The 21,168-nt window shown below is 47.6% G+C and overlaps 4 protein-coding genes across 13 annotated transcripts in view; 2 read left to right on the top strand and 2 right to left on the bottom strand.

Annotated features, from left to right (window-relative positions):
- The window catches only part of entpd6 (ectonucleoside triphosphate diphosphohydrolase 6), a 17,838-nt gene extending 17,099 nt beyond the window's left edge, over positions 1–739 (top strand). For both annotated transcript variants that reach the window (XM_037123652.1, XM_037123651.1), the window contains exon 15: positions 1–739. This exon is cut by the window's left edge and continues 587 nt beyond it. The gene's annotated coding sequence lies outside the window, so the exon portion shown is untranslated.
- A 106-nt stretch (positions 740–845) lies between these two features.
- On the bottom strand, positions 846–3,227 carry LOC119033494 (barrier-to-autointegration factor-like protein). Of its 4 annotated transcripts, none has more exons than XM_037123663.1 (4): positions 3,113–3,227; positions 2,924–2,969; positions 2,278–2,407; positions 846–1,256 (listed from the first exon to the last, which is right to left on the bottom strand). In XM_037123663.1, the coding sequence occupies exons 1-4, from the start codon at positions 3,210–3,212 to the stop codon at positions 1,110–1,112; spliced, it is 423 nt and encodes a 140-aa protein (XP_036979558.1). In that variant the 5' UTR covers positions 3,213–3,227; the 3' UTR covers positions 846–1,109. The 4 variants fall into 4 exon arrangements, with proteins under 4 accessions (XP_036979558.1, XP_036979559.1, XP_036979560.1 ...); XM_037123664.1 differs by having other exon boundaries at positions 2,278–2,404; XM_037123665.1 differs by having other exon boundaries at positions 3,085–3,190.
- A 793-nt stretch (positions 3,228–4,020) lies between these two features.
- pygb (phosphorylase, glycogen; brain) lies at positions 4,021–17,753 on the top strand. 3 transcript variants are annotated; one of them, XM_037123648.1, is made up of 20 exons: positions 4,021–4,400; positions 5,387–5,488; positions 6,353–6,431; positions 7,467–7,570; positions 7,658–7,789; positions 7,879–7,990; positions 8,612–8,694; positions 8,794–8,937; positions 9,234–9,326; positions 9,464–9,610; positions 9,692–9,855; positions 9,937–10,051; positions 10,176–10,277; positions 10,521–10,668; positions 11,010–11,068; positions 11,159–11,300; positions 14,996–15,203; positions 16,017–16,151; positions 16,412–16,478; positions 16,724–17,753. In XM_037123648.1, exons 1-20 carry the CDS (start codon positions 4,158–4,160, stop codon positions 16,886–16,888), a joined length of 2,544 nt encoding a protein of 847 aa, XP_036979543.1. In that variant the 5' UTR covers positions 4,021–4,157; the 3' UTR covers positions 16,889–17,753. The 3 variants fall into 3 exon arrangements, with proteins under 3 accessions (XP_036979543.1, XP_036979544.1, XP_036979545.1); XM_037123649.1 differs by lacking the exon at positions 4,021–4,400 and adding an exon at positions 4,410–4,516; XM_037123650.1 differs by lacking the exons at positions 4,021–4,400; positions 6,353–6,431 and adding an exon at positions 4,412–4,516.
- The window catches only part of abhd12 (abhydrolase domain containing 12, lysophospholipase), a 20,372-nt gene continuing 14,133 nt past the window's right edge, over positions 14,930–21,168 (bottom strand). For 3 of the 4 annotated variants that reach the window (XM_037123656.1, XM_037123657.1, XM_037123654.1), the window contains 4 exons: positions 21,031–21,113; positions 20,314–20,392; positions 19,930–20,057; positions 17,845–18,285 (listed from right to left, as the gene is read on the bottom strand). In XM_037123656.1, coding sequence (XP_036979551.1) covers positions 18,237–18,285; positions 19,930–20,057; positions 20,314–20,392; positions 21,031–21,113 — 339 coding nt within the window. In that variant the 3' untranslated portion in view covers positions 17,845–18,236. Of the gene's footprint in view, positions 14,981–17,844; positions 18,286–19,929; positions 20,058–20,313; positions 20,393–21,030; positions 21,114–21,168 lie in introns of those variants that run through there. The other variant, XM_037123655.1, reaches the window with a different exon arrangement.

Genomic DNA, 21,168 nt, shown 5'->3' with positions numbered 1-21,168 from the left:
GAAAGTTCTATAAAGGATTTCTTTAGATGTGACGTCGGCCACAGGACGCAGCCATGAGTTTGGTTTTTTTCTGTCATTGAAGCTTCAACAGGACGAGCGGTCAGTTCTTCTGTAATGAGGCCCTGAACAGTATGACATCATGTCTGACCGTCCAATCAGACGCTGTGCTGGCTCCTCTGCTCCTCAAACTGCACTTTGCTTCATATTTCAGTTATGAAGGAGAAGTTGAGTCCAGAAACTCAGTTTCCTTTTTTCCGGAACAAAGTGACCTCGTGGAAACACTCCACACAGGAAACACTGTCAGCAGCACAGCAGCAGCTCCTTCACCCGTAAATCCTCACTTAGATATTTAACTTCTATATTTTGCTATAAAGGATGTGGGTAACAGCATGTTTTTATATGGATCAGTAGATTATTTGTAACCGTGATGAATGTTTGAAGATGATGTTTGTGCCAAAAATATTCAGTTTGTTCCAGATTCGCCAAAACCCTCAAAAACAGAGAAACAGGTCACACTTGTGTGAATGGTCTCATCTTTAATCCTCAGACAGTTTGATCACCTGAACGGTACAACTGTCACTCTGTGACCTCACGTCTCTCGTCATGTTAAACTTGATATATTGTGTTTGTATCGACAGCGGCTGATTGTTTTCTACTCTGAAGGATCTGTTTCTACATGTGGTGAATGTTTCTGAACTCTGCAGGTGTCAAACACATAATAAAGACGAGTCCACCGTCACGAGTCACTGATCCTTCAGAACAACAGTGTCTAGTTCAGTTTTAGGTCCTGGACAGTTTTATAAAGAGACAAAATCAGAGCGCAGTAAAACACAGTGAAGCTGACGAACAGTTCAGACACAAAGCTTTATTCATGTAAACGTTCCCCACAGAACCCAGCTTATAAACAGGTAGAGGAACACCTGTTGGGCGCTGTGACATCACAGCCGTCCAGCAGGAACCAGAACAGAGTCACCTGAAAACATTTGACAGCAGCAGAGATGCTTCAGGCCCAACACAGCGTGAGAACCACTCAGAAGCTTCAGAGGCAGAAAGTGAGCAAGCAGGGGAAGAACAGGAAGAGGCGGGGTCTCTGGCTAGGAGGCGGGGTCTCAGAGGAAGGCGTCGCACCACTCCTTCAGACACAGAGCGCAGAGGCCTGCCTGGCGGCTGTTCGCGCCGCTGGCGTCTTTGAGCCACTCTGTGAACATCTCGCCATCTTTCTTCAGCAGCAGGAACTGACCGAGGACGACGTAGGCCTGGAGACACACCAGAGCCAGGCAGAAGAAAAGAATAAGTTAGAAAGACAGAATAAACTAGCTAACATTTGCATTTCCTGCAAAAACACAGTGTGAATGCTGACAGCTGAAGTGATTTGGGAAATCTGCTGAATGTGTTGCCAGAAATGCATAAAACCATAAGAATGAATGGTCAAGAATTTGCAGAAAAAGCTGAATTATTCAAAAGCTGGAAAGTGATAGACCTAAAAAAGTTGAACATTATAATAGTTGAACATAAAGCTCAACAGGTTCTGTCTGCTCTCCTCCAGAAAGTTGGACTTAAAAATTAACATTGCGGCTAATGGGGGAGTTGCTTGAGTGCCAAAACTGTGAGTCGTACATCTGAAATAAGACCATCAGCTGAAAGCCAACAAGATTTCCTACATTTCTATACATATATTGTTTATGTGAAGAAAATCAAGCTGAGGAGAATTTTTTCTCCAGTTCTTCCAGCTGCTCTACACTCTAGCGATGATGTCACGCACTCTAGCTGACGCAATACACACCCATTATAAAATCAGAAGATGGGCTAAAAATCCTTCAAACTAAAACTGTGAATATTTCAAAACCATGCAAGATTTTAAAAAGCTGAATACATGCCGAGTAGTTTAAAGTCTGCTGACCCTTTTAAAGTTGGAATGGCATGAGGGACAAGAAGAGGTTGAAAGTTGGGTGGTTTTGAAGAGGATTTGAAGATTTTCCCATTTACTTCCATTGTAATTTTATTTTGAAAAAGCTGAAAGGTCAGAAAGAGCTAAAAACGCTGAACAGTTTGATAGCTCAACGGTCTCTAAAGCTGAAGCTGAAGCAGTAGCAGAATGGAATTTGAAAAAAAAGTTGCAGAACAAGCTGAATATTTCTGTAGCTCAAAATCTGTAGAAGAAGGAGCTGAAAAACATCCGGAAGAATTAATTCCAGGAGGAGGATGGATAGTGTGTGTGTGTGTGTGTGTGTGTGTGTGTGTGTGTGTGTGTGTGTGTGTGTGTGTGTCCGTCTCCACCTTATCGAAGCCCTGGTGCTCCAGCTTCTTCCCCAGAATCTCTCCGATCCCGGCCAGAGCCGACACTGGTTTGTCTCCCATCGGCTCTCCAACAAAGTCCCGGTGCTTCTGGGACGTGTTGGACATCCTGCTGGAACACAAGAACCAGAACCAGAACCAGACTCACAGATCGTTCACTTAAATCCCCACAAGATAATTGGATCTGTTCCTTTTCCTGCTTCATCTTGAAGTTTCGTGCAAACATAATTTTTTATGCTAACGTTATTATTTTATTTTAAAGCTAACATAACTTTGTTTACGCAACCTTGATTTTCATACCAAGACTTTTCATGCTAACACTGCTTTATTTATTATGCTAACATTATTTTTAAAAAGTAATTGTACTTAGTTACTTTCCACTGCTGGTCAGATAACGATTAATCGACTTTGTGAGGCGCTTCTAGGGCTTTTATTTTGTAGGAAAAGTGTCCTCCATGTTTGTGATGTTTTGATTCAAACAAACAAACAAACAAACAGCAACTCTGTTGGAGTCTCACAGTTAAACTAGTTAAACCAGTTAAACCAGTTGCCCTGTAGAGACCAGATTCACAAGCTAATGTTAGACTGTACTGGTCCCGACACGACCCGGTTCAGATCGAGACTTTACCTGCTGGTCTGGGCCTGCTGAAGGTGGACTGGACCGGCTTCACGTGCTGGAGGATCAGGCGGGTTCAGACAGACAGACAGACACAGTTTAAACTTCAACACAGCGTAAGAAACGAGAAGAACCCGCAGTTTTTACCGCATTAAGCAGCACGTGATTGTTACCTGCGGCGGGGGACGAGCTCTGACTCACCTGAGCTCAGGAGACACCGCAGACCTCCGAGGAGCCGAGAGGGAGAGTTTTTTTCTGAGCTGATTCGTTTTATTCTGAAACCCGGAAATACCAGCCGCATTAGCTGACGCTCTGAACCTGACGTCAGGACGCAGACCGACAAAGAGCGTTTGTGGCGATGATGAATCACTTGGTACAAAATTCCAAGAATGAAATGGAATTTGATGATGTTGCTTTAAATCGCAGCTGTGATTTGATTTCGCTCCTGCAGCAGCTTCTGTCTTTACAATCATTCATGGTGTAACTCGTTTCTAAACAAGAATAAACTAATCAACGTTTTCAAAATCCAAAGTTTCTCATCTGACTTGTGTAGTTTAGTGCTGGCAGCAGGCTGAGAGTCTGTGTGTCTGGCAGTGAACAGAACCTTTTCACTGGACTCACTGAACCTTCTGAGGAGCTCAGATGGACTCAGTTAAATTCTGTACTGCTCTGGCTCATACAAAAGCCCAATTTGTCTAATTTTGACAGTTCTTCAGATTTGGTGGAATCAAACGGACCATGATTCTGGATCAGTCACTACTTACAGTTTGGTCCTGACACAGATAACTGAGTGTGTAAATGAGTGCTGGCTATTTTCTATCCATAGTTTAGAACTATTTTATTGCATTTTGCAGATTATTTCTGTTTTATTCTTTAGTTTAGAGTCAACAGTAAAACTGTTTCTTTAACGCAGCTCTAGAGACGCGTCACTGTTCTGTGGTTATAAACAGTGACAATAAAGTTTTGAGTCTTGAATGGCTCTGATGTTCTCAGGAGGTTCAGCTCAGAAACACATCAGAGTGAGACGTCTTCCGCCGCTCGGAGCTCTTTGTCAGACATTCCACAGATGACCCCGCCCTCTGTCCATCGAGACCACGCCCCCACCCTCCCAGCTGTCAGCGTTGAGTGGGCGGGGCTGCGTCCTGTCTTCCTGCTTCACCTGCCAGGTGTTCGTCAGTCTCAGCGGGACCAGCCTCCCCGCTCAGTCCGAGTCTCACCTCCTGCTCCCGGATCTTTGTGTGCAAACATGGCGGCGCCGCTCACCGACCAGGAGAAGCGGAAGCAGATCAGCGTCCGGGGCATCGCGGGGCTCGGAGACGTCGGCGAGCTCAAGCGAAGTTTTAACCGACACCTTCATTTCACACTGGTGAAGGACCGGAACGTGGCGACTCCCCGGGACTACTACTTCGCCCTGGCCCACACCGTCCGGGACCACCTGGTGGGCCGCTGGATCCGCACCCAGCAGTACTACTACGAGAAGGACCCGAAGGTAGGAGCCGCGCTGCAGCTGCGACACACACGGAACTCCACTGACAGATGTGCCGGTTAAAAATGTCACAAGTTACCTGCAAACCTACAGACGGAGAAAACAGACGTAATGTCTCGGTAAGATAATTAGACAACAGACATCAATTCGGCTCATATATAACCTCCGAACTTAACTTAACTTATTTGGAAATGAAGATTTCATACTTTGCTTCCTGCAGTCCAGAACTTGCAGTGGGGTGTAAACAGCAGTGCGACCAGTTATTAAACATCAATGTTTACAGTGTTATTATCAGCCGATATTAGCAGAGGATCGTATTTATCTGTGAAGTAATCTCACTTATTGCTCTATCTGCTGCACGCGTGTATTAATTATTAAGACAACAATAAATCGTCATATTTTGAATAGGAGTTTGGCTCTCTTCATGTCCCCTCTACTCTTTAATCAAGGCTTCACATCCTCCATGAAAGAGCTCATGAGGACAAAGTGGACCAGACTCGGTTCTGATAGCTGTGACTTTAACCTGTCCATGATCGTCAGCCACAGTTGATGGAGGATCAACAGACTCTGTTCAGTTCGGCTGCAGTCATGAATATTTAGAGAAGCTGTGCTGAGATGTGAACATGAGCAGTGGAGGAATATTTGCTGAAGTTCTGAGGGAATGAAACTCAGTCACAGCAGTGAAGGAGATGATTATTAGTTCATGTTTGAACTCAGGTTCAGTTTGTTTTTGGAGCGACTCGTCCTGAATGTCCACTTCCTGTTTCCTGCTCAGATCTTTAAACAGGAAACTTCCTGCTGATGACTCTGATCCGATCAGGCTGAACCGGGTCACCTTCTGTCTCTGGATCAATGAGTGGCTTTTCTGTCAACCTGATGAAGTTTATTCAGAAATCTGCAGCATAAAATCTTAAACCTGAGAGAGGCTGAGATGTTTAAACTCAGGTTTTGTAACTTGGAGCTAACAGCGTCTGCATGTTTGTCCTCAGCGGGTTTATTATCTGTCTCTGGAGTTCTACATGGGCAGAACGCTGCAGAACACCATGATCAACCTGGGCCTGCAGAACGCCTGTGATGAGGCCATCTACCAGGTAACAGCACACCTGTGACATCATCACAGTTCGATCCACAGTGTGTGTGCAGCAGCAGAGGTGAAGATGGAGGATTTGAGGATTTGAACAGCTGAAATGTTGAACACGTCAAAGTTTCATGAAGAAATTGTTGAAACATCAAATGAGTCGGAACAATTCAGAGCACTTTTGTGTTTTTACAGTTTTTCAAATTGAGATGTTTTAATCGTCCCTCAACTTTTTAATCTGTCAAATACTGACAGCTGGGGCAGAACATGGATGACAGCCAATGGGATTGCAGTATTGCTCTGACAGAGAGGAAGTGGTTTGTCTCCGGCTCGTTCAGCTGGAGCGTTTTCTAAGGATTGATTCAGAAAACACACATTTGGAGTTTGGAGCTCTTATTGAGTTGTACATATTTGTTTTAAGAGTAAATAAAATGCTCCATAAATTAGTGACTTTGTTCCTCTGAAAACCAGAGAAAGCAGCCGGAGCTTCAGGCGCTAATGTTTGACTAGCTGTAAACTGAAGGATGCTAATGCTACATGAAGCAGCTTCCTGGACTGATGTCATGAAACACTGTGAGCATGTTTCACATAATATCATGAAATATGACATTTATTAGTTCACAAGATAAACATTTAAATCTGCCTCTGAAAAGAGTCGACAGAGTCAAAGAAGCCAACACTGCCTCAGACACAGTGGAAGGAAAGTAACTGCTTTTATTTGAAAAACATTCAAATGAAACACAATCTGTTTTCAGTCTTTAAGTTTCAACTTCCTCATAGTTTCACTGAAACAGGAAGTCCCCACGAAACACACTGATAAGAGCTGTGTGTGTGTGTGTGTGTGTGTGTGTGTCTCTGTGTGTGTATGTGTGTGTAGCTGGGTTTGGACATGGAGGAGTTGGAGGAGATCGAGGAGGACGCTGGTTTGGGTAACGGAGGACTGGGACGACTAGCAGGTCTGTCTCACGCTCGTCTGTCTCACTCTCGTCTGTCTCACGCTCGTCTGTCTCACGCTCGTCTGTCTCACTCTCGTCTGTCTCACGCTCGTCTGTCTCACGCTCGTCTGTCTCACTCTCGTCTGTCTCACTCTCGTCTGTCTCACGCTCGTCTGTCTCACGCTCGTCTGTCTCACTCTCGTCTGTCTCACGCTCGTCTGTCTCACTCTCGTCTGTCTCACGCTCGTCTGTCTCACGCTCGTCTGTCTCACGCTCGTGTGTCTCACTCTCGTCTGTCTCACGCTCGTCTGTCTCACGCTCGTCTGTCTCACTCTCGTCTGTCTCACTCTCGTCTGTCTCACGCTCGTCTGTCTCATGCTCGTCTGTCTCACTCTCATCTCCTGACTCTGTTGTCGTGCAGAAGCAGAAAGTCGTATTGATCACATTTCCTGATCCAGGCAACAATAAATCATCATGTTTTTCACTGGACTTTGGTTTGATTGTCTTCATCACCCAGGTCTCTTAGAAGAGACGTGAGCGTCGTGGACCAGACTCGGTTCTGATAGCTGTGACTTTAACCTGTCCATGATCGTCAGCCACAGTTGATGGAGGATCAACAGACTCTGTTCAGTTCGGCTGCAGTCATGAATATTTAGAGAAGCTGTGCTGAGATGTGAACGTGAGCAGTGGAGGAATATTTGCTGAAGTTCTGAGGGAATGAAACTCAGTCACAGCAGTGAAGGAGATGATTATTAGTTCATGTTTGAACTCAGGTTCAGTTTGTTTTTGGAGCGACTGGTCCTGAATGTCCACTTCCTGTTTCCTGCTCAGATCTTTAAACAGGAAACTTCCTGCTGATGACTCTGATCCGATCAGGCTGAACCGGGTCACCTGTCAAAAAACTAAAAGAACTCCCTCAAACTCAACAAAGAAATGTCCTCAAATATGTGTAACTTTCTAAAACTTTCCCAGAATGTTGTTTCTGTCTCAAATGTCCTCATCTAATAAAGACATCCTGTCTCACCCTCCGTCTCTCCGTCTCTGTCTCTGTTGCAGCATGTTTCCTCGACTCCATGGCGACTCTCGGTCTGGCGGCGTACGGTTACGGTATCCGCTACGAGTTTGGTATCTTCAACCAGAAGATCAGCAGCGGCTGGCAGGTACACACACACACACACACACACACACACACCAGGTGTTCTGGAGGTGTGTGATTGGTTGATGTGCATGTTGCTCCACCCCTTCAGGTGGAGGAGGCGGATGATTGGCTGAGGTACGGGAACCCCTGGGAGAAGGCGAGACCGGAGTACATGCTGCCGGTTCAGTTCTACGGCCGAGTGGAGAAAACAGAGAGCGGAGTGAAGTGGGTCAACACGCAGGTGAGAGACACGGTCAGAACCATCAGAACCATCAGCTGCTTCTATACAGTCACAAGTATTTCAGAGCACTTTTACTCTGATGAACTCAGGTGGTGTTGGCGATGCCCTATGACACTCCAGTCCCTGGTTACCATAACAACACGGTGAACACGATGAGACTGTGGTCGGCCAAAGCACCCAACGACTTCAGCCTGCAGAACTGTGAGTCATCATCATCATCATCATCATCATCATCATCATCATCATCATCATCATAACAACCAATCACAGACTGGAGCCATCTGACTCCTCCTCCTGCTGACTCATCAGATTTTATAAAAGTCACACATCACCAGATTCTTCTTCTGTCAGTTTAAACTTCTAAAGTTTTCCACTCATAAAAACTTTAACTTTGATATTCAGCAGCTGAAACTTTTACATCAACTTTAATGAAGTATAATGTTGGTGACAGGAGATAAAGCAATGTGTCTGTGGTGTTGGTCAGTAACTCGGTTCGTTACAGTTTTACTGTATTTTGACATTTTTAAAATTATAAATCTAAAGTTTTGAGTGTTTCATCATTAAATTCCATTAATACCAGATTTGTACATGAAATCAGCTGAATTCTGCAGCTGATGAACTTTAACGTGACATTAAAAACACGACGTCATCTTTTACAGTGAACGCTTGGTTCTAATTAAAACCTGCGTTAATAACCAGTTAATAACCATGTTTCTGATGAGCTCAGGGCAGCCAAACAGAACCACAGCCCGTTGGACTTGGTCTGTGATTCAGGATCCTGAGGTCTGGTTCTGACTCTGGTTCTGTGTTTGTGTCTCACAGTTAATGTTGGCGATTATATTGAAGCTGTTCTGGACAGAAACCTGGCAGAGAACATCTCCAGAGTCCTCTACCCCAACGACAACGTGAGTGCTGCTCCGAGGTTCTCTGTTCCTCTGCAGACGTTTCAGCTCGGGTTTGTTTGGTTCTGATTCTGCTGCTGATGAACCAGAATGTGTTTGCAGTTCTTCGAGGGGAAGGAGCTACGTCTGAAGCAGGAATATTTTGTGGTGGCGGCGACGCTGCAGGACATCATCCGCAGGTTCAAATCCTCCAAGTTTGGCTGCAGAGACCCGGTGAGGACGTGCTTCAACACGTTTCCTGACAAGGTGAGAACACGAGCTGACACAAAGTAACTGAGTACATTTACTCAAGTACTCAAGTACTGTAGCATGGTGAGAACTGCAGGAACCATTTCTGCTCCGTTAAACTTTATACTTCATCTCAGAGGTCAAACTATACTTTAAACATCATGTCCTGAAGCAGCCGGCTACATTCTTCTGTGGTGGTGCTGACTCTTCTTCTGTGGTGGTGCTGACTCTTCTTCTGTGGTGGTGCTGACTCTTCTTCTGTGGTGGTGCTGACTCTTCTTCTGTGGTGGTGCTGATTCCTTCCTGTCCATCAGGTGGCGATCCAGCTGAACGACACCCACCCGGCTCTGGCGATCCCTGAACTGATGAGGATCCTGGTGGACATCGAGAAGCTGGACTGGGACAAGGTGCCGAATTCTACTGTAACAGAGTATTTTATTTTGTAGTATTTGTACTCTTACTGCAGTCAAGTGTGTGTGTGTGTGTGTGTGTGTGTGTGTGTGTGTGTGTGTGTGTGTGTGTGTGTGTGTGTGTGTGTGTGCAGGCATGGGACATCACCTGTCGTACGTGTGCGTACACCAACCACACGGTGCTGCCGGAGGCATTGGAGCGCTGGCCGGTGTTCATGTTCGAGCAGCTGCTGCCTCGACACCTGCTGATCATCTATGACATCAACCAGAGACACCTGGACGTAAGACCGCCTCCTACTGGCTCTGACAGTGTGTTTGTCTGTGTATAAGTACTCAGTTGAAGTATGTGCACTGTGTCTCAGAGGATAGCGGCCATGTTTCCTGGTGACACAGATCGTCTGCGGCGGATGTCTCTGATCGAGGAGGGCGAGCCGAAGAGGATCAACATGGCTCACCTGTGTGTGGTCGGCTCGCACGCCGTCAACGGCGTCGCTCAGATTCACTCCGACATCGTGAAGAGCAGCGTGTGAGTCAGAGACGACCAATCACAGCACAGACTGAAGTCTAATGTTTGTTTTGTTGAATACAGATTTTGTTTCTGCTGCAGGTTCAAAGATTTCCACGATGTCGATCCTCACAAGTTTCAGAATAAAACAAACGGCATCACTCCTCGCCGCTGGCTGCTGCTGTGTAACCCCGGCCTCGCTGACATCATCGCTGAGGTACACACACCTGACACACACCTATTAATCCTGGAGGGGAAATGAGTTTCCAGCAGGTACATTCAGGTACAAACAGAAAGACCAACACAGAAACAAAGTGTTGATGTCGCTGTTGCTCCTGCAGAGGATCGGAGACGACTTCATCACTGATCTTCATCAGCTCAAGAAAATCCTGGAGTTTGTCGACAACAACGAGCTCATCAGAGACGTGGCCAAAGTCAAACAGGTAAGACACACCTGTCTGTCTGCCTGTCTGCCTGCCTGCCTGTCTGTCTGTCTGTCTGTCTGTCTGCCTGCCTGTCTGCCTGTCTGTCTGCCTGCCTGTCTGTCTGTCCATCTGACCGTCTGTCTGTCTGTCTGTGTCTCTGTCTGTCTGCCTGTCTGTCTGCCTGCCTGTCTGTCTGCCTGTCTGTGTCTCTGTCTGTCCGTCTGACCGTCTGTCTGTCTGACCGTCTGTCTCTGTCTGCAGGAGAACAAGCTGAAGTTCGCCTCCTTCCTGCAGGAGCAGACTCAGGTGAAGGTGAATCCAGACTCCATCTTTGATGTGCAGGTGAAGAGGATCCACGAGTACAAGAGGCAGCTGCTCACCTGCCTGCATGCCATCGTGCTCTACAACCGTAAGACCAACCACCTGCCACCCACTGTGTGGTGAAACAGAAAATTAAGAGGCAGGAAGAGAGATGAAACTAAAAAAACAGTAAAATCCAAATGGAGTCTGGAACCTGAGAGCTGCTGCAGTGAACTAATAATATATTTATATATTAGTTATCAATTAAAATACTTTGTTTTGCTTATTTTTATCATTAGTTCTACAGTTTATTGTTTGATGTGACATTTAGAAGATAAATGAAGCCGTGTGTGATTTTCTGATGACAGTGTGTCTTTAGAATGTTGTGTTGTGTTGTTGTGGTGCCCCCTGCTGGTGGGTGTGTTCACTGCAGTGTGTGTGTGTTCTCAGGGATCAAACTGGAGCCCAACAGAGAGTTTGTTCCGCGGACGGTGATGATCGGAGGAAAGGTTCGTCCCTTTACTGATCAATAATCAATACGTCTGTCTATAAAGTGGCTGTCGATGGACGTGAGTTCAGCTCAGTGTCTCCCCCTGCAGGCGGCTCCTGGGTACCACATGGCCAAACTGATCATCAAACTGATCACCTCCATCGGTCAGGTGATCAATAACGACCCAGCAGTGGGAGACAAGCTGAAAGTGATCTTCCTCGAAAACTACAGAGTGTCTCTGGCTGAGAGAGGTGAGGAGGAGGAGGAGGAGGATGAGTAGTAGGGAGGTGAGGAGGGAGGTGAGGAAGGAGGTGAGGAGGAGGAGGAGGTGAGGAGGAGGGAGGTGAGGAGGGAGGTGAGGAGGAGGAGGGAGGTGAGGAGGGAGGTGAGGAGGAGGAGGGAGGTGAGGAGGAGGGAGGTGAGGAGGAGGAGGGAGGTGAGGAGGAGGAGGGAGGTGAGGAGGGAGGTGAGGAGGAGGAGTAGGGAGGTGAGGAGGAGGGAGGTGAGGAGGAGGAGGAGGAGGAGGGAGGTGAGAAGGAGGAGGAGTAGGGTGAGGAGGAGGAGGAGGGAGGTGAGAAGGAGGAGGAGTAGGGTGAGTAGTAGGGAGGTGAGGAGGAGTAGGGTGAGTAGTAGGGAGGTGAGGAGGAGGTGAGGAGAAGGAGGGAGGTGAGGAGGAGGTGAGGAGAAGGAGGGAGGTGAGGAGGAGGAGGAGGAGGGAGGAGGAGGAGGAGGGAGGTGAGGAGGAGGAGGAGGAGGATGAGTAGTAGGGAGGTGAGGAGGTGAGGAGGAGGAGGGAGGTGAGGAGGGAGGTGAGGAGGAGGGAGGTGAGGAGGAGGAGGAGTAGTAGGGAGGTGAGGAGGGAGGTGAGGGAGGTGAGGAGGAGGAGGAGGTGAGGAGCAGGAGGAGGGAGGTGAGGAGGTGAGGAGGAGGAGGAGGAGGGAGGTGAGGAGGAGGAGGGAGGTGAGGAGGGAGTTGAGGAGGTGAGGAGGAGAGGAGGAGGAGGGAGGTGAGGAGGAGGAGGAGGAGGAGGGAGGAGGAGGAGGAGGAGGGAGGTGAGGAGGAGGAGGAGGGAGGTGAGGAGGAGGAGGAGGGAGGTGAGAAGGAGGAGGAGTAGGATGAGTAGTAGGGAGGTGAGGAGGAGGATGAGTAGTAGGGAGGTGAGGAGGAGGTGAGGAGGAGGTGAGGAGGAGGAGGAGGGAGGTGAGGAGAAGGAGGGAGGTGAGTAGGGAGGTGAGGAGGTGAGGAGGAGGAGGGAGGTGAGGAGGTGAGGAGGAGGAGGAGGAGGGAGGTGAGGAGGAGGTGAGGAGGTGAGGAGGAGGAGGGAGGTGAGGAGGAGAGGAGTAGTAGGGAGATGAGGAGGAGGGAGGTGAGGAGGAGAGGAGTAGTAGGGAGATGAGGAGGAGGGAGGTGAGGAGGAGGAGGAGGGAGGTGAGAAGGAGGAGGAGTAGGGTGAGGAGGAGGAGGAGGGAGGTGAGAAGGAGGAGGAGTAGGGTGAGGAGGAGGAGGAGGAGGGAGGTGAGAAGGAGGAGGAGTAGGATGAGTAGTAGGGAGGTGAGGAGGAGGATGAGTAGTAGGGAGGTGAGGAGGAGGAGGAGGATGAGTAGTAGGGAGGTGAGGAGGGAGGTGAGGAGGAGGAGGGAGGTGAGGAGGGAGAGGAGGGAGGGGAGGGGGAGGAGGGGGGTGAGGAGGAGGGAGGTGAGGAGGGAGAGGAGGGAGGTGAGGAGGAGGAGGGAGGTGAGGAGGAGGGAGGTGAGGAGGAGGTGAGGAAGGAGGTGAGGAGGAGGAGGAGGAGGAGGATGAGTAGTAGGGAGGTGAGGAGGGAGGTGAGGAGGAGGATGGAGGAGAGGAGGAGGTGAGGAGGAGAGAGGAGGTGAGGAGGTGAGGAGGAGGAGGAGGTGAGGAGGAGGAGGAGGAGTAGGGAGGTGAGGAGGTGAGGAGGAGAGGAGGAGGAGGGAGGTGAGGAGGAGGAGGAGGAGTAGGGAGGTGAGGAGGAGGAGGGAGGTGAGAAGGAGGAGGAGTAGGATGAGTAGTAGGGAGGTGAGGAGGACGATGAGTGTAGGTGAGAAGGAGGAGGAGAGTAGGGTGGTGTGGAGGAGGTGGAGGGAGGTGTGGAGGAGGTGTGGAGGAGGAGGAGGGAGGTGAGGAGGAGGAGGAGGGAGGTGAGAAGGAGGACGAGTAGGATGAGTAGTAGGGAGGTGAGGAGGAGGAGGGAGGTGAGGAGGAGGAGGAGGAGGAGGGAGGTGAGGAGGAGGAGGGGGCGGGGGGGGGGGGTGAGGGGGGAGGTGAGGGAGGTGTGAGGAGGAGGAGGTGGGAGGAGGGAGGTGAGGGGGAGGTGAGGGAGGTGAGGAGGAGGAGGAGGTGAGGGAGGAGGGGGAGGGAGGAGGGAGGTGAGGAGGAGGGGAGGTGAGGAGGTGAGGAGGAGGAGGGAGGTGAGGGAGAGGAGGAGTAGGGTGAGGAGGAGGAGGAGGGAGGTGAGAAGGAGGAGGAGGGAGGTGAGAGGAGGAGAGTAGGGAGTAGTAGGGAGGAGAGGAGGAGGAGGGAGGTGAGGAGGAGGAGGAGGGAGGTGAGAAGGAGGAGGAGTAGGATGAGTAGTAGGGAGGTGAGGAGGAGGAGGAGGGAGGTGAGAAGGAGGAGGAGGGAGGTGAGAAGGAGGACGAGTAGGATGAGTAGTAGGGAGGAGAGGAGGAGGAGGGAGGTGAGGAGGAGGAGGAGGGAGGTGAGAAGGAGGAGGAGTAGGATGAGTAGGAGGAGGAGGAGAGAGTAGTAGGAGGTGAGGAGGTGAGGAGGTGAGGAGGAGGAGGAGGTGAGGAGGAGGGAGGTGAGGGAGGTGAGGGAGGTGAGGAGGAGGAGGAGGGAGGTGAGGAGGGAGGTGAGGAGGTGAGGAGGAGGAGGAGGTGAGGAGGAGGGAGGTGAGGGAGGTGAGGGAGGTGAGGAGGAGGAGGAGGGAGGTGAGGAGGAGGGAGGTGAGGAGGAGAGGAGGAGGAGGGCGGTGAGGAGGAGGAGGAGTAGGGTGAGGAGGAGGAGGAGGGAGGTGAGAAGGAGGAGGAGTAGGATGAGTAGTAGGGAGGTGAGGAGGAGGTGAGGAGAAGGAGGGAGGTGAGGAGGAGGTGAGGAGAAGGAGGGAGGTGAGGAGGAGGAGGAGGTAGGTGAGGAGGAGGAGGGAGGTGAGAGTGAGGAGGTGAGGAGGAGGAGGGAGGAGGAGTAGGGAGGAGAGGAGGTGGAGGGAGGTGAGAGTGAGGAGGAGGAGGAGGAGGAGGGAGGTGAGGAGGACGATGAGTAGGGAGGTGAGGAGGAGGGAGGTGAGGAGGAGGAGGAGGGAGGTGAGGAGGGAGGTGAGGAGGAGGAGGAGGGAGGTGAGGAGGAGGAGGAGGAGGAGTAGTAGGGAGGTGAGGAGGAGGAGGAGGAGGAGTAGTAGGGAGGTGAGGAGGAGGAGGGAGGTGAGCGGGACGAGGAGGGAGGTGAGGAGGAAGAGTAGTAGGGAGGTGAGGAGGTGAGGAGGAGGGAGGGAGGTGAGGAGGTGAGGTGAGAAGGAGGAGGAGTAGTAGGGAGGTGAGGAGGAGGAGGGAGGTGAGGAGGAGGAGGGAGGTGAGGAGGAGGGAGGTAAGGAGGAGGAGTAGTAGGGAGGTGAGGAGGTGAGGAGGAGGAGGAGGGAGGTGAGGAGGAGGAGGAGGGAGGGAGGTGAGGAGGAGGAGGAGGAGGAGGAGGGAGGTGAGGAGGTGAGGAGGAGGGAGGGAGGTGAGGAGGGAGGTGAGAAGGAGGAGGAGGGAGGTGAGGAGGTGAGGAGGTGAGGAGGAGTAGTAGGGAGGTGAGGAGGAGGAGGAGGTTGTTTCTGCTGTGATAGAAATCAGAGAAGACTGTGGCTCAATAAAGGTTATTAACTGTGTGTGTGTGTGTGTGTGTGTGTGTGTGTGTGTGTGTGTGTGTGTGTGTGCGTGTGTGTGTGCAGTGATCCCAGCAGCCGACCTATCAGAGCAGGTCTCCACGGCGGGGACGGAGGCGTCAGGAACAGGAAACATGAAGTTCATGCTGAACGGCGCTCTGACGATCGGGACGATGGACGGAGCGACGGTGGAGATGGCGGAGGAGGCCGGAGAGGAGAACATGTTCATCTTCGGCATGACGGTGACGGACGTGGAGGAGGTGGACAGGAAGGGGTGAGGAGGCGTTACATCACTTCCTGTCTGAGCAAACACGTCCACATCCATCAGTTGTTCCAGGATTCATCCGCATCTGTTTATTGATTAGTTCTTTAGTCCATAAAATGTCAGAAAATATGACAAATGTCTTTTTAAAGATTTAAATCATCAAACTGCTGGAAGTGATCAGATCCTCCGAGGCTCCAGCTCTGATCAGCTGATGGTTATTGATCCTTCAGACACGGGTCAGAACTCAAAGATCATCTGTGAGTCAAGATGCTCTGCTCTGTATCACCACTGTACAACTCCAGCAGAGTGAGACCTCTTCACTCTAGATGATCTCAGCTTAGATTCTCATTCTGACCAATAAACCGTCGTCAATATCAGATCAATAATTCAAACTGATGAACTTTGTAGTTTGGTGTTTGTTTCACAGTGATTAAGTCCAGCTGATCATTTATCTGCTGTTTATTTGATGTTTTTTAAAATCCTTTGACCTTTTCTACCCTTTACATCTGTATTTTAAAAACAAGTTTGAGATAAAAACTTCTTGAGTAGAAAGAACAAAAATTAACACATCTGGTTAATTATTTTTTCTGTCTTTATTTGAACATTTCAAAAACCAGGAAACTTCAGAAAACTGAGAACTGAAAGTATGAACTTAATTATTAAGGAACAGAAATAAATAATTTCAGACAGTGGAACAGGAGAGCTGATGACTTTGAGCGGCCGATTCTCAGACGTCAGATTGTCCTTGAATGCTCCGTCAGGGATGAATACCTTCCTGAGCTGTGCGACCTGATGACATCACTTCCTGTTTACCTCCTGCAGGTACAATGCCAGAGAGTTCTACGAGCGTCTGCCGGAGCTGAAGCTGGCAGTGGATCAGATCCAGGCCGGCTTCTTCAGTCCAGCAGAGCCAGAACTCTTCAAAGACCTGATCCACATGCTGCTGAGCCACGACAGGTAGACGACACCTGTTGGATTTTGAGTTTATTTTATGTTTTTTTTCCTGCTGACACAAACACAGTTCAGTCGTCTGTCAGATGTTCCAGTTTCATTTGTGTGACCGGACGTGGTTAGCCTAGCTTAGCACAAAGACTGGAAGCAGAGGGAAACTGTTAGCCGAGCTCCATCAATATAAATCAGAATGCATCCAGACGCTCTGCTCGTGTCTCATCTCAGCGTTTAATCTTCTCATGGTGTGAATCTGTTTCCTGTTGCAGGTTCAAGGTGTTTGCAGATTTTGAAGCCTACGTCAGATGTCAGCAGAGAGTCAGTGAACTCTACAAGGTCAAGTTTTAACTGTTTCTAAATACTACAATACCCATGAGCCTCAGCAGCTGTTGCTACAGAGAAGAAACAGTCAGACTGATCTAGAATCAGACAGAGCAGATTTAAATGAGCAGTGTTGTCTTTAGCCTGTGACTGGGTGTTAGTTGGTGAAATGCACCTTGGGAGTTGTAGTCCAGTGATCTGTTTTTAACAAAGACGAAGATATTTTCTGACACAGTTCTTCATCTTCTGTTTCCACTCAGAACCCCACAGAGTGGACCAAGATGGTGATCCGTAACATCGCCGCCTCTGGAAAGTTCTCCAGCGACCGGACCATCTCTCAGTACGCCCGTGAGATCTGGGGAGTCGAACCGTCTGACGTGAAGATCCCACCGCCCAACGAGCCGCCGTTCGAGTCCCAAAACTGAGGAGCTGGACGCAGCATCAAGTATCTGAGTCTCTGAAACACTGGAGCATCACTTCACCCAGAAACAGACTGAAGCTCTTCTTTCTTTCAGCAGAGACGTAGCCAGCAGCTACGTGTTAGCATTCTGAACACCAGCAGACACATCAACAGGTCAGAAGGTTCTGAAGATGAATAGATGAAGTCCATATCTGGACATATCGATGCTCTGTTGGAACTTTCATTTGATCAGATTTAGATCAGTTAAAGTTAAAGTGAACACGCTGAGCTGCGTTCAACATCTGCAGCTGCAGCCAGTGGCCGCTGCTCCTCCAGGACGCCGTCAGCATCCTGAAACATCAGCCGATCCTTCGACTTTCTGCACGTGAACATTGATTTTACGCTCCTGATATTTTTGTAGCGATGATGTTTTTCCTGCACTTTACAGCTTCGTTCGTACAGCTGATGCTCCAAGCCGCGTTCACGTCACGTCAGATTATCGGTAACAATTCAGACATTCAGATCTGAGACTCGAGATCGTTCACGTCCTCCAGAACTTCAGAGTCGGTCCGACCCGGTGATTCACGGCTCGGCTCTGTTTGTTGTTGTCGGCCATAAATTTGATTCATTTGTTTTCTTCAGTTTCTGTTTTGAAATGACGATGCTGACGAACGTTCTGGCTGAGATGGATTATTACCTTAAATCTGACGCGGCGTGAACGCAACAAAAGCCTCAATGTGACGTCACAGGTGTCCTCTGGGTAATGTAGTCCATTCACAGTGTTTAATCAACATTAATGTCTGCCTGATTAACCAGAAAGCTTTGGGCAGGTGAAGTACTGTATCGACACTCAGGTCTGTTTCTGAAAATAAACTTCTGCTGCGCTCGTGTTCCTGTTTTACAATATTTAGATTTTATGATGATTAAAATGTTTTGCTGTAAAATGGTCGTTAAGACCCAAAAACCAAAACCACAGCTACATAAAACAAGAAATATTTAATTGATAATTCAAGTCATAACAGGCCTTAAAACTGAGGACATTTATTAAAAACAAACGGATCCTCCGGGCCAAAGAGTCGACCCGATCCGGGAGAGTCGGCCCGACAAAGTGAAATCACACAGACGTTAAAGAAACAGGCTGCAGCTCGTCGCCCTCGTGAAATACTACAAAGATCTAAACAGATGTTTCACGTCTGTCTGGTCCAGTTCTGTTCGTCCTCGTCGCTCTACAGAACCTAAAAACACTCCCACTGTCACTGTGGCGACCCGGTGGAGCCGGTGCTGATGTGAGAGGAATGAAGAACGAAAAAGGAATGATGTGTTCAGTCCGTGTGTGTGTGTGTGTGTGTGTGTGTGTGTGTGTGTGTGTGTTTTCAGGCCGAGTCGTCCATCTGTTGCTGAGCAGAACCACCGAGGAAATCACTGAAAACACAAAGACAAACTTCAGTTTAATCTTCAGAAGATAAGAAGACTCATCACATTACTGACGATGTCACAGGTGACTGTCAGCCGACGATGCGGCCATTTTGTGTCAGAAAGAGAGAAAGTCAATTTATTTTCCTTCTTCATTCTTCTCAGAATTTAAACTTTACTTGCTGACTAAAGTCTGAAAGTCGGAAATTTGAGAGAAAAAGTCTTATTTTTTTTGTACTATAATACATCATTTTGATTTGTCTCTGAAATGAAGGCAGCAAAAAAGTTTAGAATCTTTCTGGGTTTCTTTTGTTCAAGGAGAAAAATAAAGTCACTTCAATAATATTTTACTGTGCACTGTAAAAAATGTGTATTCTTTCTCTCAGAATTTAATTGAGTCTCAGAAAGAGTCAAAACTAATTTTATTACACTGTATAAAAAGAGTACTGCATTAAAACAGAAGGTTGAGTTTAAAGAGCTCATCTTTTTGCACTGTAAAAAATATTTAGTTAGAATTAAAAACAAAATAAATCCAGAGCTGATTTAAAAAAACAAATATTTTGAGAGTTCTAAAACTCCAGATTGAGAAAAAAGAGTTCTGATTAAAGTGAAAATTTGGAAAAAATTCTGATTTCTCCAGATTTTGAGAAAAGTCAGAGCTTTTTTTAACAGCAGCGTAAAAACAGAATGAGTTGAACTTTCTTGTTGGGCGTCACAGACAAGAAGAAACTTCAGTACGCTGAAACTTGTTTTGCACTGTAAAAAATATTCAGTTCTGATTTTCATCCAGAATTTGACTTTTTTTCGACATCTTAAAATCAGAACTAAATTTTATTAGTTCTGATTTTTTTTCTCACATTTCTGATCATTTTTCTGTCTTTTATTCAGAAAGAAAATAAACAAATGCCATTTCTAAAAATATTTAGTTTTCTTCTCCATCTTTAATTCTGAGGGGAAGTCAGAAATTCCTAAAATTATTACAAAACATTTTTTGTTCTGTCAACAAATGTTTTAAAGTTCTGATTTAACTCAGACTTTTTCCCTCAGAATTAAAGAATTAAAGACTGACTTCAGTTTTTATCTGAGGCTAAAGTCATTCTGCTCTCTTCTGACTTACAACTAGTTATTTTTGCACTGCAAAAAGTTTTTAATTTAATCTCAGACAGAACTAATGTCTTTGCACTGTAAAAAAAAGTATTGACATCTCATAAATAAAAACAAACATTTGAATTCTGGATTTGAAAAAAAGTCAACAAATCTTGTGCACTATGAAAAAAAATAAATTCTGTCTTAATTCTCAAAATTAAGACCAAGAAAAAAAAAAATCACAATTACGAGAAAAAAACAAACTATTTTTTTGCACTGTAAAAAATATTGGTTCTGATTTATTTCTTCAATTTCTGTAAAATGAGAATGAAAATGTTGTGCACTGTAAAAAGAAGCATTGCATTTTCGATTTGGCCTCAGAAGACAGAAAGTCGTAATGTTGAGTTTCTCAGTCTGACGGAAGAAAAGCTGACTGACATCGTCTGTTTGTAGCCGTTAGCATTAACATTAGCTTCGACTCATCCGGCTCCTTCAGAGAATCATCAGCATTATTTTACTTCTTCATGATGGAGTCAGATTCTGTGATGGTGGTTGTGTTGCTGGTACCTGAGGATGTTTGGCAGCTCCGGGCTCCTGTAGATGAACTTGTGCTTGTAGGCCAGCGAGGAGGGGAAGGGAACAAACTGGACCTTGTGACCGCTGAGGCTCTTTGACTGGGAGGCCATGTTGTACAGCTGGAGGAGGAGGAGGAGGAAGAGGAGGAGGAGGAGGAGGAGGAGGAAGAGGAGGAGGAGGAGGAGGAGGAGGAGCTGGTCAGTTTTCATACAAGCCTTTTAAGTTTTAATTCATCTGCATTTTTCACAGCAAACAGCTGAAATCCATTTTTATACATTTAATTATTCTACAAGTATCTGTGGAGATTTTGTGCAGTAACAAATTTCCCCGTCTGCGGGACTTTAAAGGAATTCTGATTCTGATAAATCGTGTTACCTTTTTTCCCAGGTGGAAAGGAACGACGCTGTCGTCCTCAGCGTGGAGGATCAGCACAGGACAGGAGATGTGATTCACACTGAGGAGACAAACACAGTTCAGTGCTGCGTTCAGGGACATCAGTCTGCTCTGCTGTGTACAGTGTTTGTGAGGTCACAGTTGCACTTCCTCTAATGGCCACTAGATGCTGCCCTGACCCCGTCACCAGGTGTGTTTGTACATGAAGTCTCAGGTCTGAGGGGTCAGAGGTCAGCAGCTCTAATAAACATGTGAACAGACCTCAGATCAGCCTGTTGTGGACTTTGTCCTGAAATCTGAGCAGCTCTCAGCCATTGATCAGCTGACTGAAGCTTGTTTCAACATTTTAAATCTCTCCATGTTTGTTAAAGCTCGTCATGTTCCTGAACGTTCTTCAGTCAGACGACGAGCTCATAACAACTCTGAAGTCGCTTCTTTCTTTCAGAAATCAGAAAATGTTTCTACCTTAATGTAACGAGCTGAAGTTTCTTCAGTTGATCCACAGTTAATAAACACCATCAGTTAAACATCCGCAGTTACCACAGAAAGAAAATGGTTAAAAAGATTTGAGTCACTAAAAAAGTTCTGGACTCACTGAAGAGGCTCCTGGTCCCTGTGTGTGTGTGTGTGTGTGTGTGTGTGTGTGTGTGTGTGTCTGCAGCTCAGAGGTCAAAGGTCACAGCAGTTTTCTGTACCTACTTTTCATCGCTGGCAAAACGAATGTTGTTGGCCGTGATGGCGTCCAGGAAGAACCAATCGAAGCCAGGCAGGTACCTGTACACCTGAAATACACACACACACACACACACACACACACACACACACACACACACACAC

Source organism: Acanthopagrus latus, chromosome 15 (genome assembly GCF_904848185.1).
Source record: "Acanthopagrus latus isolate v.2019 chromosome 15, fAcaLat1.1, whole genome shotgun sequence".
NCBI lineage: Eukaryota > Metazoa > Chordata > Actinopteri > Spariformes > Sparidae > Acanthopagrus > Acanthopagrus latus.
Note: the sequence above shows the minus strand (reverse complement) of the source record. Positions and strands in the feature narration are given on the sequence as shown.

Bases quoted from the DNA above. Each gene is read 5' to 3' on its own strand.
- LOC119033494 (XM_037123663.1), bottom strand. From the start codon at position 3,212: ATGCGGCTGGTATTTCCGGGTTTCAGAATAAAACGAATCAGCTCAGAA. The intron at 2,408-2,923 runs GTAAAGTCTCGA...CTTGTGTTCCAG, and splicing joins CAGCAGGCCCAGACCAGCAG to CAGGATGTCCAACACGTCCC. The intron at 1,257-2,277 runs GTGGAGACGGAC...GTGTGTCTCCAG, and splicing joins AGCACCAGGGCTTCGATAAG to GCCTACGTCGTCCTCGGTCA.
- pygb (XM_037123648.1), top strand. From the start codon at position 4,158: ATGGCGGCGCCGCTCACCGACCAGGAGAAGCGGAAGCAGATCAGCGTC. The intron at 4,401-5,386 runs GTAGGAGCCGCG...GTTTGTCCTCAG, and splicing joins ACTACGAGAAGGACCCGAAG to CGGGTTTATTATCTGTCTCT. The intron at 11,301-14,995 runs GTGAGGAGGAGG...GTGTGTGTGCAG, and splicing joins AGTGTCTCTGGCTGAGAGAG to TGATCCCAGCAGCCGACCTA.